The following is a 12,422-nucleotide window of genomic DNA, read 5'->3' on the forward strand; positions in this document are numbered from 1 at the left end:
AATATTCAATGAACCAATTATTCCCAGTTTTTCATGGGGGAATAATTTTCATGTTTTAAGTTTACTTTTAAAGTAGAAGAGGTTACGGGGCGCCTGGGTGGCGCAGTCGGTTAAGCGTCCGACTTCAGCCAGGTCACGATCTCGCGGTCCGTGAGTTCGAGCCCCGCGTCAGGCTCTGGGCCGATGGCTCGGAGCCTGGAGCCTGTTTCCGATTCTGTGTCTCCCTCTCTCTCTGCCCCTTCCCCGTTCATGCTCTGCCTCTCTCTGTCCCAAAAATAAATAAAAAACGTTGAAAAAAATTTAAAAAAAAATAAATAATAAATAAATAAAGTAGAAGAGGTTAGGGGCACCTGGCTGGCTCAGTTGGTAGGGCATGTGCCTCTTGATCTCGGGGTTGTAAGTTCCAGCCCCACATTGGGTTTGGAAATTACTTGAAAATAAAATCTTAAAAATAAATAAAATAGAAGAGGTTAATTTCATCTGCCTAGTTTCTGTTTTGTAGGGTCTACTTTGTGACATAATCCAAAGATACTTGGAGGTGGTTTTAAAAATTAAGATTTTGCGGGGAGCCTGGCTGGCTCAGTTAGTGGAGCGTGTGACTCTTGATCTAGGGGTCCTGAGATCGAATCACACTTTGGTATAGAGATTACTTACAAATAAAATATCTTTCAAAAAATATGAATATTTAATGATATCCTTGCTGATATGTTCAGGGGTGAAATATATCGATGTCTGCAACTTTGAAATGTATCAAAACACAAGACATATTGATGAACAGACAGATGCTTATGTAATAGAGCAAATATAGGGAATTGTTCATTGTAAAATCTAGAAAGTGGGCATGTGGGTGTTCATTGTACAACTCTTTAAACTTTTTCTAAATGTTTGAAATTTTTCATAAGTCGGAAAAAGTGATTTGCTTAAGCAGAGGTACATTCAATGTTGGATCTTGTAAGGCATACATAGACATAAGTCTTTCTTCTGTTTGCAGAACTCTGGGGAATCTGAATAGTTCCCGGGGTACACTCTGAACTGGCACGCAAAGGTTCTTTTGGTAGAAAACAATTTTATTAACATACCTGGGCAATTTACCAAATACAAGTTAGAGAGCGCAAAACATGTAATTACTGCGCTGAAAATTGACCCAGTCATTTACGCAGATTTCAGAAGAGATGCGCACAGAAGAGGAGATAAAAGGAATGGTTTTGTGGTTGGAACGTCATTTTGGTCTTTGCTGAAGTGTTTTCTGACTGCAAACGTGGTACACTAGTCTTTTTTCAGCATTCCTCAGTAGAAGAATATAATAAGCAAATGTATGCCCTCTCCCATTCCTTAGAAACACATGATTCTACAGCAGGGCTGGAAGCGGTTACGGAGGCAGTGTGTGTGATGGACAGACGCTGCGGTCACGGTGCTTGGGTCTGGATCCTACCTAGACTGGCACCGGGATATGGATAACCATCTCTCCATCATAGAGCTGTTGTGCCATAAAGTGGAACAGCAGCAGCTGACCTATTATTATCACCTGCCATATCATAATTATGGCTTGACATAATGAAAGAAGCCGGACCGGTTGTTTCAAAGTCTTTTCCATCTGGAATTCCGCGGTGAAACAAATACCCCAGCTCGCATCAGCACCGCTTTTAAACACCCGCGATCACTTGGGAACCTCATACCTGAACCCCCGCAAACCCCTCGGCACCTAGTAAACTGGCCATCCTGCGCATGTGCGGGGGTGCTCGCTAGCCCCGCCCCTCTGTGGTGCATGGCCTGTTCCATTCCTGAGGGATGTTGACGGTGCGGAAAACTTGGAAGCCTAGGACAGGGAAGTACAGGTGCGTGAGTAGTATTTCCAGCCTCTCAGTGCAAGAGTGGTCACTTGCGGTTATTATATGTTTACCCCGACGCCTGCGACGGGCTTGTGAAAGTTTGCAGCGGCTGCGCCGTGCCTCCCCCTCCTCACCTGGGCACGTTAGGGCTGGCCGGCGGGACGGCCAGGTACGGAAGCCTAGAGGGCCCCGCCCACCCCGAGGGGCGCCGCCCCGCCTCCCTGAGACCCGCAGATTTCCCACCCCGCGGCGACGCCTGGCTGCTCCTCCCCGTCTCCGCCCCGCCGGCCGCGGCCGCGGGGGACGTCAGCGCTGCCAGCGTGGAAACCGCGGCGCGGCGCGGGAGGCGGAAGTAGCGCCCGGACCGCGGGGCCTTTATCGGGCTCCGCCGGCCGCCTCAGCCATGGACGCGTCCCTGGAGAAGGTCTGTACTCGGGCTGGGGGGCGGCCCTGCGGCCCGAGGCCTCCGCCTCCGAGGCGACTGTTTCCCGGTCGCGAGCTGCCATTGTGACCGGGGAGGGGCCTGGGGGCTAACTGGCCCTGGCCGAGGGGGCCTGGCCGCGAGGGCGTCCGGCCGGGCGCTCGCCGCTGAGGCCTGGTCACGTCACGGGGCCGGGAATCCTTTGGGTGCCCGTGGGCCGAGAGGGACTGGGCTGGTTCTGCCGGGAGCCCATTGCGGGGGCCGCGGGGCCGACCTTGGGGCCTGCCCGAGCTCGGCTCACCCTTTTGGCTGACGGAGCTAACGACTTGCGGCCCCAGAAGAGCCTGGACAGCAGCCCCGGTTGTTTCAGAGCCGACTGCAAGCCTGTGGGTTTCCTGTGGTCTCCAAGTTAGGGCGGGGGGGGATTGTTGAAGCAGTGGGTTTTCCAACTTCAGCGTGACTAGGAATCACCTGGGGCCCTTGGTAAACACCCACATTTTCGGCCCTCGGGTGGGGAACCTCGTGGGGGCGGGACGGGGATCTGCTTGTTTAACAAGTTCCCCCACGTGATTCTGGTGCTGTAGTTTGTGAAGACCCCTGAGGTCAGGAAGGGGTGGGCCTTCTGCGGATCGTGAATTGCTTTTGGGGATTGCTGCTCTTCCGCAACTTGTGACTCCCCCCTTTTCGTGCCCGGGGGAGACGCTCGCGTCGATCTGAAATCCACTGGTAGCAGCCCTTTCCTCTAGTTTGTCTTGGGGAAGCAGCAGCGTGATGATGCGCCTGGCCGATTGCTCTGGCAAGGGAAATGGATTCTAATTGTCCCGGATTTAGGGCTTGTAAATGAGAACCAGTGCTTGGATCTCTCTTTGGATACCTTTCTGCAGAACCTGACATTTTGCCCGCCCTCAAAGTCCTTCTCCCTCTTCAAGCTTGGGAGTCTGCCTGTGCAGACCCAATTTTTTTTTGCACATGTAGAATTCTGGAGCAATGCTAGGGTTTTAAGACTGCTTTATTTTAATTTTGAACCGGTAGCAATAACACTTGGTCATTTTTCAGTGCGGCAGTCCCTGTAGATTTGTTCCCTTGTCACTGGAAAGTTGAAGGAATGATGGTGTCTTCATGGGCACACAGTAACAACACCCCGGGTCATTTCTCATAAATTGGGCGGAAGGCAGTCAAGAAGAGAAAAAGATTGTATGTGTTGAGCGTTACATGTTTATTGGGGAGGAATGAAGTCTTTCCAGGCTTTTGATTAGTACAGTGTCTACCTTGTGGTACTGCGAGTTCCAGGCCAGATCAGTGATTCTCAAGCACGGTGCAGTTTTGCTCCCCAGGGGACATTTGGCAGCTTGTCTGGAGACGTTTCTGATTGTCACAACTAGTGGGTAGGCAGGTGCGACTGGTGCCTACTGGGTAGAGGCCAGGGACGCTGCTAAACATCCTGGAGTGCACAGGACAGCCTCCACGGCAGAGAATTCTCCGCTTTAAATGTTAGTAGTGCTGAGCCTGAGAATTCCTGCTCTAGATCATGTGTGTGACACCCATAGCTGAATATAAAATGATGCTAAGATTATCTCTTCAGTGTTGTTTCCTGTCCAGTTTCATAAGACAGGATGGCTCTGTGTCTTTTCAGTTAGAAACCTAGAAACTGGAGTGATCCTTCCTCCAAGAATAGTTTTTTATGGGCAAATCTGCAAAAAAGAGTGGGTCGGAATCCTGCTTGAAATACTACTTTTCTGGCATTTGATTAGCAGATTACACTGCTTTCTCCCTGTAAACATTAATGGCTGATAAAAGACCTTAACCTCTCCAAATGAAGATCGGAAAAGGTACTGCAACTCCAGAGTGCTTAAGGCTGGAGCATTCGCAAAACTGGCAGTGATCTTTGAGGAATTCAGAATGTGTGGGCCGGAAGTTTCTGCCTGCCTTAGGCCAGTATGGAAATTCTGAATGTAAGTGTTTCAGAACTAGGACTATGTCTTATTTTTATATTCCCTGAAGCAGTGGAGGGCCTCATACGTAATGAACAATTTCTGTTCGTGCTAAGAGAGCAGAAAAGAAAAAGAATTCCTATAGTATGAATGTTGAGGATTTTATGTTGAGAAAAACAGTTTGAATCAAAGTAGAAACATTGAATTGCATCCATTATCCCTGTTTCTTTGAGGAATAGACTATTTTGGGTGAAATTCTACGTTGCTAATATAAAAATGAGAACCCTTTGAGCAGTTCTGAATGATCCCATTTAAACCGATCCTTGCATAATTTATACTGGCTACAGAAACCACAACGTTATTTGATTCCCATTCTCTCATTTCAAGTAATCGCTGTCTCTAAAATGTAGTGTGCTATCATCATTTAGGAGAATCAGACCCTGCATTCCCTTTGGTCCAGGTATGATTCTGTAGGCTTGCTTTTTCTTTAGATAATATGTAGGTGGGAGACCTGCGACAACAGGGCTGTGTTCTTGCTTGCTTTTCTCTCTCAGTACTGTCTGTTGTCTCTGAAATTAGTGAGGTCTCAAGAAACCAGATAGGTCAGTTGAAGGGGCAAGGAGTTTAAACTGGAAGAGTAGGTAGGGGAGCCTCAGCCCCCCAATACCGTATGTCCAGCTCATAAGGAACAAGGCCCTTTGCATAGTCGCACAGAGTTTACTTCGGTTAATAGTCAAGTTTAAAAAAAAAAAATGCGACAGGAAGGAATTATTCTGATGCTGTAGGTCTTATTAAGTTAACACACCTGCATACATTTTTTTAGCAAAAACTTGCTACTTTTAACTTGTCCCACAGCCCGGACCTTTTTCTGTTGCTTGGAAAAGCTCATTCTTCCTGGGTATTCTGTTTAGACAAAGTGTGCCGCGTTTTATTTGCGTTTACTTTAATTCCCGCCTTGAGTAAACTGAAAGCAGGGTGTCTCAAACTCAGCACTGCTAGCATTGTGGGCTCATTCTCTGTTGTGAGAGGCTGTCCTGTGGAATGTTTATTTTGACAGCATCCCTGGCCTCTACCAGTAGCACGTCCCACAGTGTGGCAACCAAAGTCTCCGGATGAAGCAGTTGTTCCCTGGGGGCTGGGGGAACTGCCTCTGGTTGAGAACCACTGACTTGGAGAGTCTGGAGCTGTATGTCCAGCACGGTAGCCACTAGTCACGTTGGCCTACTTAAACTTAAATTTAGATTAATTAAAATAAAATGAAAGCTAAAATTCAGTTCCTCAGTCGGCACATTTGACGTGCTCAGTCACAGTGTGGCTTGTGGCTACACTACCTGACTGTCGCTGTAGAACATTTCCATGACCACAGACCTTTGTGTTGGACAGCGCTCTAGACAGGGGCTTGTTTACTTGTCGTAGGTCTAATGCTTGTCTCTAAAAGAGGCAACTTTGACCCTGGGTCTGATCTAAATAATTAAAAACCCAGCCCATTATTTTTTCTTGTTCTCATTCTGAGCAAAAGTCTCCCCCTCCCCCTTGGACCTGATTTTGGAAAATTCTTTCATCGTACTGTTTGTAAGTTTACAAGGAGCAGTAGGAGCATGACTGGAACATTCCTGGTTATTAGTGATAAATACTACCAGAATCTCTATTCTGTTTTTTATTTTAAAATCTCACTAAGGAGGGGCGCCTGGGTGGCGCAGTCGGTTAAGCGTCCGACTTCAGCCAGGTCACGATCTCGCGGTCCGTGAGTTCGAGCCCCGCGTCAAGCTCTGGGCTGATGGCTCAGAGCCTGGAGCCTGCTTCCGATTCTGGGTCTCCCTCTCTCTCTGCCCCTCCCCCGTTCATGCTCTGCCTCTCTCTGTCCCAAAAATAAATTAAAAAAAAAAATAAATTAAAAAAAAAAATAAAATAAAATCTCACTAAGGAATCCCTGTTAGCCACGTTTGAAATAACTATTTTCTGTGGTCTGATTTTGTAGATCTTACATAGAAAAGGCAACAGGAGAGGAGGATAGCCTGTAATTTTAGTACTCATTTAAAGCTGATCCCTGTATCATCATCATGTGAGGGTTTTGCATACAGGTGCATGATGGCTAAAGTGGTAAATGATTATCAAATGTTGGGTGTCAGGGAAAACATGGTACAGAGTTCCTGATCCTAAAAATTTACGGTCCCGGTGATTTTTGATTATTCAGGATCGTGGAGGTAGTCAGTGCAGAGCTGTAGAGGGTCCCCATTCCAGTGTGGGCTCCACCATATCTAGGATGATGAGTTATAATTATAGATAGGAGTTGCTTGAGTTTAATGTCAGCTGTTTTTACTAAAGCAGTAACCTGGTTTGATTTATAATTTTTATTATTTATTTATTTATTTATTTATATTTTTTTATATTTTATTTTTTTAATTTTTTTAACATTTATTTATTTTTGAGACAGATAGAGACAGAGCATGAGCAGGTGAGGGTCAGAGAGAGAGGGAGACCCAGAATCCGAAACAGGCTCCAGGCTCTGAGCTGTCAGCCCAGAGCCCGATGCGGGGCTCGAACTCACGGACCGTGAGATCATGACCTGAGCCAAAGTTGGACGCCCAACCGACTGAGCCACCCAGGCGCCCCTGATTTATAATTTTTATTGAAGGCCAACTATGGTCAGAGCCCAGTGCTGAGAGAAACACAAGGTAAATAAGACACGATCCTCGCAGGAGGTTATGTTCTGGTAGGGGCATACATGTTTATACAAGTCCTTGTATAACAAGGAGGGGTTAAAAAGTATCAAGGAAAAAATGGGGAATGCCTGAACTTGAGTGACCAGGAAAGATTTCTGTGGAAGAGATTCTTTAGGTAGAATATTTAGTTCAGAATCCTGGCTTTTCTAGAGTGTTTTAAAAATGTAAATAAAATGTGGATGCTTACTTTATTATATGATTGTGCCTCATATTACTCCTGATAGAACATAAATTAAGGGAAAGGAAATCTGCTTCATATTTTGAAGTTAGACATCAAAAATATGCTTCCAATCACTTTGAAAATGTCCACAATCTGAAATCGCTCTTTTCTAAGCAATATTCAAAATTAAAATACTATTTTTAATTTATTGTTTAATTTTTGTTCTTGCAGTCGTTTTTGCTTTCTTAAATGTTAAGTATTTAGTTGCCTTAAAGTTGGATAGTCCTTGAGGTCTAGCCTGGGATCCCATCCACATTTTATTTCTGTGGAAAATGCATTCTGAGTTTCAAATGACTGAGGGAGGAGTATGCTTTTCCAACATAATCTTCTTCCTATATGCAGAAAAGCAGAAACAGCAAAATAAAGCCTTCACTTTAAAATGCAACTCCATGACACCTGAACATTTAGCTACAGTGAGCTTCTCAGGATCCTAGTGAGACCGGACATTATATTAGGTGCAGTCCTATGAAATGTAATTTTGTACATTAAAAACAGTTGAGGAGTGACTGGGTGGCTCAGTCAGGTCATGACCTCATGGTTCATGAGATCAAGCCCCAAGTTCGGCTCTGCACTGGCAGAGTTAGGATTCTTTCTCTCCCCCTCTCCCTACCCCTCCCCTGCTTGTGCTCTCTCTCACTCAAACTAAATAAATAAACATTAAAAAAAAAAAAAAAAAAAGACGGGGGCACCTGGGTGGCTCATTTAGTTAAGCATCTGACTTGAGCTCAGGTCATGATCTCACAGTTGGTGAGTTTGAGTCCTGCGTCAGGTGAGCTCATGCCCTGCTTAGGGTGAGCCACTTTGGGTGAGCCCCCTCTTCTCTCTCTCCCTCTCTCTCTTTCTCCCACTCCCTCCCTCTCCCTCTCTCCCTCCCTCTCCCTCTCTCCCTCCCTCTCCCTCTCTCCCTCCCTCTCCCTCTCTCCCTCCCTCTCCCTCTCTCTCTCCCTCTCTCTCCCTCCCTCTCCCTCTCTCCCTCCCTCTCCCTCCCTCTCCCTCCCTCTCCCTCCCTCTCCCTCCCTCTCCCTCCCTCTCCGTCTCTCTCCCTCCCTCTCCCTCCCTCCCTCTCCCTCCCTCTCCCTCCCTCTCCCTCCCTCCCTCTCCCTCCCTCTCCCTCCCCCTCCCTCCCTCTCCCTCTCCCTCCCCCTCCCTCCCCCTCCCTCCCTCTCCCTCTCCCTCCCTCCCTCTCCCTCTCCCTCCCTCCCTCTCCCTCTCCCTCTCCCTCTCCCTCTCCCTCTCCCTCTCCCTCTCCCTCTCCCTCTCCCTCCCTCCCTCTCCCTCCCTCTCTCTCTCTCTCCTCTTCTCTCCCTCTCTCTCCTCTTCTCTCCATCCCTCCTTCTCCCTCTTTCCCTCCCTGTTTATCTCTGCCCTCATGGGATTCTCTCTCTCCCCCCAGTCCTTGCTCACTTGCGCCCTCTCTCAAATAAATTAAATTAATTAATATATTTAAAAAACAGTTGAATGTTGGCAGTTTCACACAGTTCAATCTGGAAAGTCCAAAGACACATAGATACAAAGGCTTCAGAATTGATGGGTTCCTTAAGAAGATAAGGCCAGCAACATTAATTCTACAAACTTCCAATTCAGTGTAGGACAGAGTGACATTGATGAGGATAATGGGTACCTTTATCTTTCTGATTCCATCCCCAACAAGTTCTAGGAAAGACTCCCAATAAGAAGCATATCTCAGTGAAAGATTTACATTTTCCAGTGACTATAGCATGCTTTCCTTTAAGCAGTTTTCTTGTGTTCTAGAATAAGTGTGTGATTCCAGATAAACTAGTAAACGTTACAGAAATAGAGCTTGGCTGGTATGCGGTGTTCTTCCATCTGTGTAGTTGTTAGGCAGTATTTATTCATGATACAAAGTCTGAGTGAATCGATTCTTCAGAGTAGCGGTCTCTGGGAATACAGTTTTTGAAACTTAGACTTGGACCCCTAGCATTCCCAGCATAGATCTTCAGGCGAGTGATCTGAATGCTCTGTTTTTGTTTTTGTGTTTTAACCCTCATGTTGCATACTTCTGTGACAGGTTTGATCTGAAGTTACTAAGGCTGCCTCCTTGTCTCCACCAGGTTTTTACCTCTCGGTCGTGTATTTTTGCCCCTTCTGCTTCCCGTCTGTTCTTTTCTGCTTCTCTTCTTGATGAATTGGTAAGATTAAGTATTGATGCCCTATGCAATATTTGCATGTCCTTCTTCAACCAGGAATATTATGCCACTTCATGAGCCAGTAATTACGGTGTATCTTCATGTTCTCCCGCACACACTCAAGCAGAGAGTCCGTGATAGTTAAAAATGAGATTTTCCAGGGGTATCCAGTTATTAGAAGACAGACGGTAGTGCCTAGTTCTTAATGAAAAGCTTTTCTTTAAAAATCAGGCACAAGCATTTACAGATGTAGAAATTGAGATTACCAAAAGGTAAGCCAGGTTTGCGGGGCACTCTCTCAACTTCCCAGAAGATCCCTGTCATTTTCTCTTGACGTTGACGTGAGAGGAGCAGGTGCTGCTGTGTTCTGGGTGCTTCTCAGAGATGTGTTGCATTTGGGGTACTTGAGGAACTGGTGCTGGGTGGCAGGCACTGTTTCTGTTTTCACCGGGGAGGAAAATCAATGATTTTGAGAGAGTTGACAGTTGCACGATTATCACTCTCTGGGATTAACATTGTTTAGGAAGATGTGGAAGGCCACAGTCGTTGGTATGTAAGAAACACGGCACTTTGAAGGTTTCTCTGATCGCTGTGATCTGCTGGAGAAAGGTGGTGATTTTTATGTCTAACGCGTGTGTTGTAAATCGGCATTTGATGATGCCACAGTCTTCTGTCCAATATGAGCAGCTGGTGCTCTCGTGTGCCTCAGTTTTTCTTTGTTAATAACTCTGGTTATGAATGTTCCTCCCCTGAAAAAATTATTGAAACTACAGTATCGTTTACTTGTATTGATGAATGTTGTGATGTATACGTTTTAAAATTATGTTAGACTGCCTTTTTCCCTCTTTATGGGGGCTTCTCTGTGTTTCCCAAATAGCAGTTATTTGTATACCATTTTTGAATTTTGCCACTGCACTATACCACTCGCACTATTATTTGCTTACTATTTCTTTTAAGTTCAGTTTAAATCCACTCACCTACCTTTTTTAAATGAAGGACAGTTTATATGCAGTAAAATTACCCACTTTAATGCTACAGTTTGAGTTTTGGCAGTTGTATACCGAGATATAACCCATCAGCATCATCAAGATACAGGACATTTGCATCTCCCTGAGAAGTTCCCTTGTGCCTCTTTACAGTGGATCCCAGATCTGTTTTTTGTTCGCATAATCTGTCCCCACTTTATTTTTCACTTAGATTTTGCTAAGCAGTGGGGTCTGTGAATTCAGTTTGAGGTCTTATTTTTTCCCCTAATTCACATGAAAATAAAGATATAATTTTGGTGTCACACTTGGTTCAACTAAAGAAAGTGTATACAAGAGCTTGTTTAAGCATGCTTGAAAGCCGAGAACATTAAAAAAAAATTTTTTTTTAAAATTTTTTTTTAACGTTTATTTATTTTTGGGACAGAGAGAGACAGAGCATGAACGGGGGAGGGGCAGAGAGAGAGAGGGAGACACAGAATCGGAAGCAGGCTCCAGGCTCCGAGCCATCACTCCAGAGCCCGACGCGGGGCTCGAACTCACAGACCGCGAGATCGTGACCTGAGCTGAAGTCGGACGCTCAACCGACTGAGCCACCCAGTCGCCCCTAAAAAAATTTTTTTTAACTCTATTTATTTATTTTGAGAGAGACATGAGTAGGGGATGGGGCAGAGAGAGAGGGAGAGAGAGAATCCCAAGCCGGCTCTGCACTGCCAGCTCAGAGCCCAGTGCGGGGCTCAAACTCACTAAACTGTGAGATCATGACCTGAACCAAAACCAAGAGTCGGAAGCTTAACCAACTGAGCCACCCAAGAACCCTGAAAGCTGAGAACATTTTAAAAGTGACTGTAGAGCAATAGTTCCCAAATTTTACGCCCTAAGATTATTATTTTTCTACTGCAGTTTCTACTTTCGAAAGGTTGTTATAAACAACTTTATAGTAAGTAATCTTTATTAACAAACGATTGTTTATCTGATTGTTTCTAATTGCCAACATCCATACAGCACGTTGCATCCTGCAGGTGGGGTGTCAAATCAGTGTCTCAGGTCATGACCAGAAGTTGTTGAAAAATGAAATCGAACAAAATGATAAATAGAAAGTATTCCAAATAAGGGTAGGATGCTACTTCATACAGTGCTATTTCATACTGAGTTGATAGAATTCTAGCCAAAAGCAAAAATAAGTGATTTTTTTTTCATTAATCCGTGCAGCCCTATTCCAGATGAATTTAGAATTTCCTACTAGCTTTTTGAAAACTCAAGAATTACTCCCCGACTTCCTTTACTGTTTTCTCTTGCATTTGACTCTTGACATTTTTCCTTTAACGTTTAAGTTGTGAGAGCTTCAATTGGTGATATTTGTGAACATTACAAGTGTGTTATTTCTTCTTCTGATAGTGACAGGATATTTTAATACTTCACACTGACTGAAAGTGATGAAAATCACCTAGTATAAAAATGGCTCTCAAAAATGCTTCTAAAATGATGAACGGTGGGTCCTGTTTTACACAATGAGCTGTTTCAGTTCCGTGACAATCACCATACAAACAATTGAGTGGTTCTTCTTAGGAGCCTTGAAATTGCATTAAGCCCTACCATGCATCTATGTTCGATATAATTGAAGCAAAAATAATGAACCCACTTCATTACACAGCAGAATCAGCCGTAGATGTAGAAATGTAATTCGTAAATGTACAGGCTACTGACTAGCAGTCTAATAGCTGTCTCTGAATCCTCAGTAATGAGTATTTAGGTTTCATGATTAGGTATGCACGCTCTGTAAATGCTTCGTTGCTCTGTTTTGGTTTGTTTTTTTAATAGTAGGACTGCTGCAAGCGTCTAAGGCTGAGCGACCCAGGGTGAGAGGAGACTGTACGAGTCCAAGCTCAGATGTCTGAGTTGGCCACCAGTCCCTTTCCTAGAAAAGCATTTTTTTTTTTTTTACATTTATATTTGAGAGACAGTGAGACAAAGTGAGAGAGAGGGAGACACAGCATCCGAAGCAGGCTCCAGGCTCTGAGCCGTCAGTACAGAGCCTGACACGGGGCTCGAACCCATAGACCGTGAGATCATGACCTGAGCTGAAGTTGGACACTCAACCGACTGAGCCACCCAGGCGTCCCTGGAAAAGCATCTTAAAACACTACATTCATATGTGCTGTTACCTG

General features: G+C 45.2%; 1 protein-coding gene across 4 annotated transcripts in view; it reads left to right on the forward strand.

Moving 5' to 3' along the window:
* Positions 1-1,762: 1,762 nt before the first annotated feature.
* The window catches only part of PDXDC1 (pyridoxal dependent decarboxylase domain containing 1), a 53,145-nt gene continuing 42,485 nt past the window's right edge, over positions 1,763-12,422 (forward strand). For 2 of the 4 annotated variants that reach the window (XM_058710905.1, XM_058710908.1), the window contains exon 1: positions 2,043-2,253. In XM_058710905.1, coding sequence (XP_058566888.1) covers positions 2,233-2,253 — 21 coding nt within the window. In that variant the 5' untranslated portion in view covers positions 2,043-2,232. Of the gene's footprint in view, positions 1,836-2,042; positions 2,254-2,613; positions 2,637-12,422 lie in introns of those variants that run through there. The other 2 variants (XM_058710907.1, XM_058710909.1) reach the window with 2 other exon arrangements.

This window comes from Neofelis nebulosa, chromosome 18 (assembly GCF_028018385.1).
Source record: "Neofelis nebulosa isolate mNeoNeb1 chromosome 18, mNeoNeb1.pri, whole genome shotgun sequence".
In the NCBI taxonomy this organism is placed as follows: domain Eukaryota; kingdom Metazoa; phylum Chordata; class Mammalia; order Carnivora; family Felidae; genus Neofelis; species Neofelis nebulosa.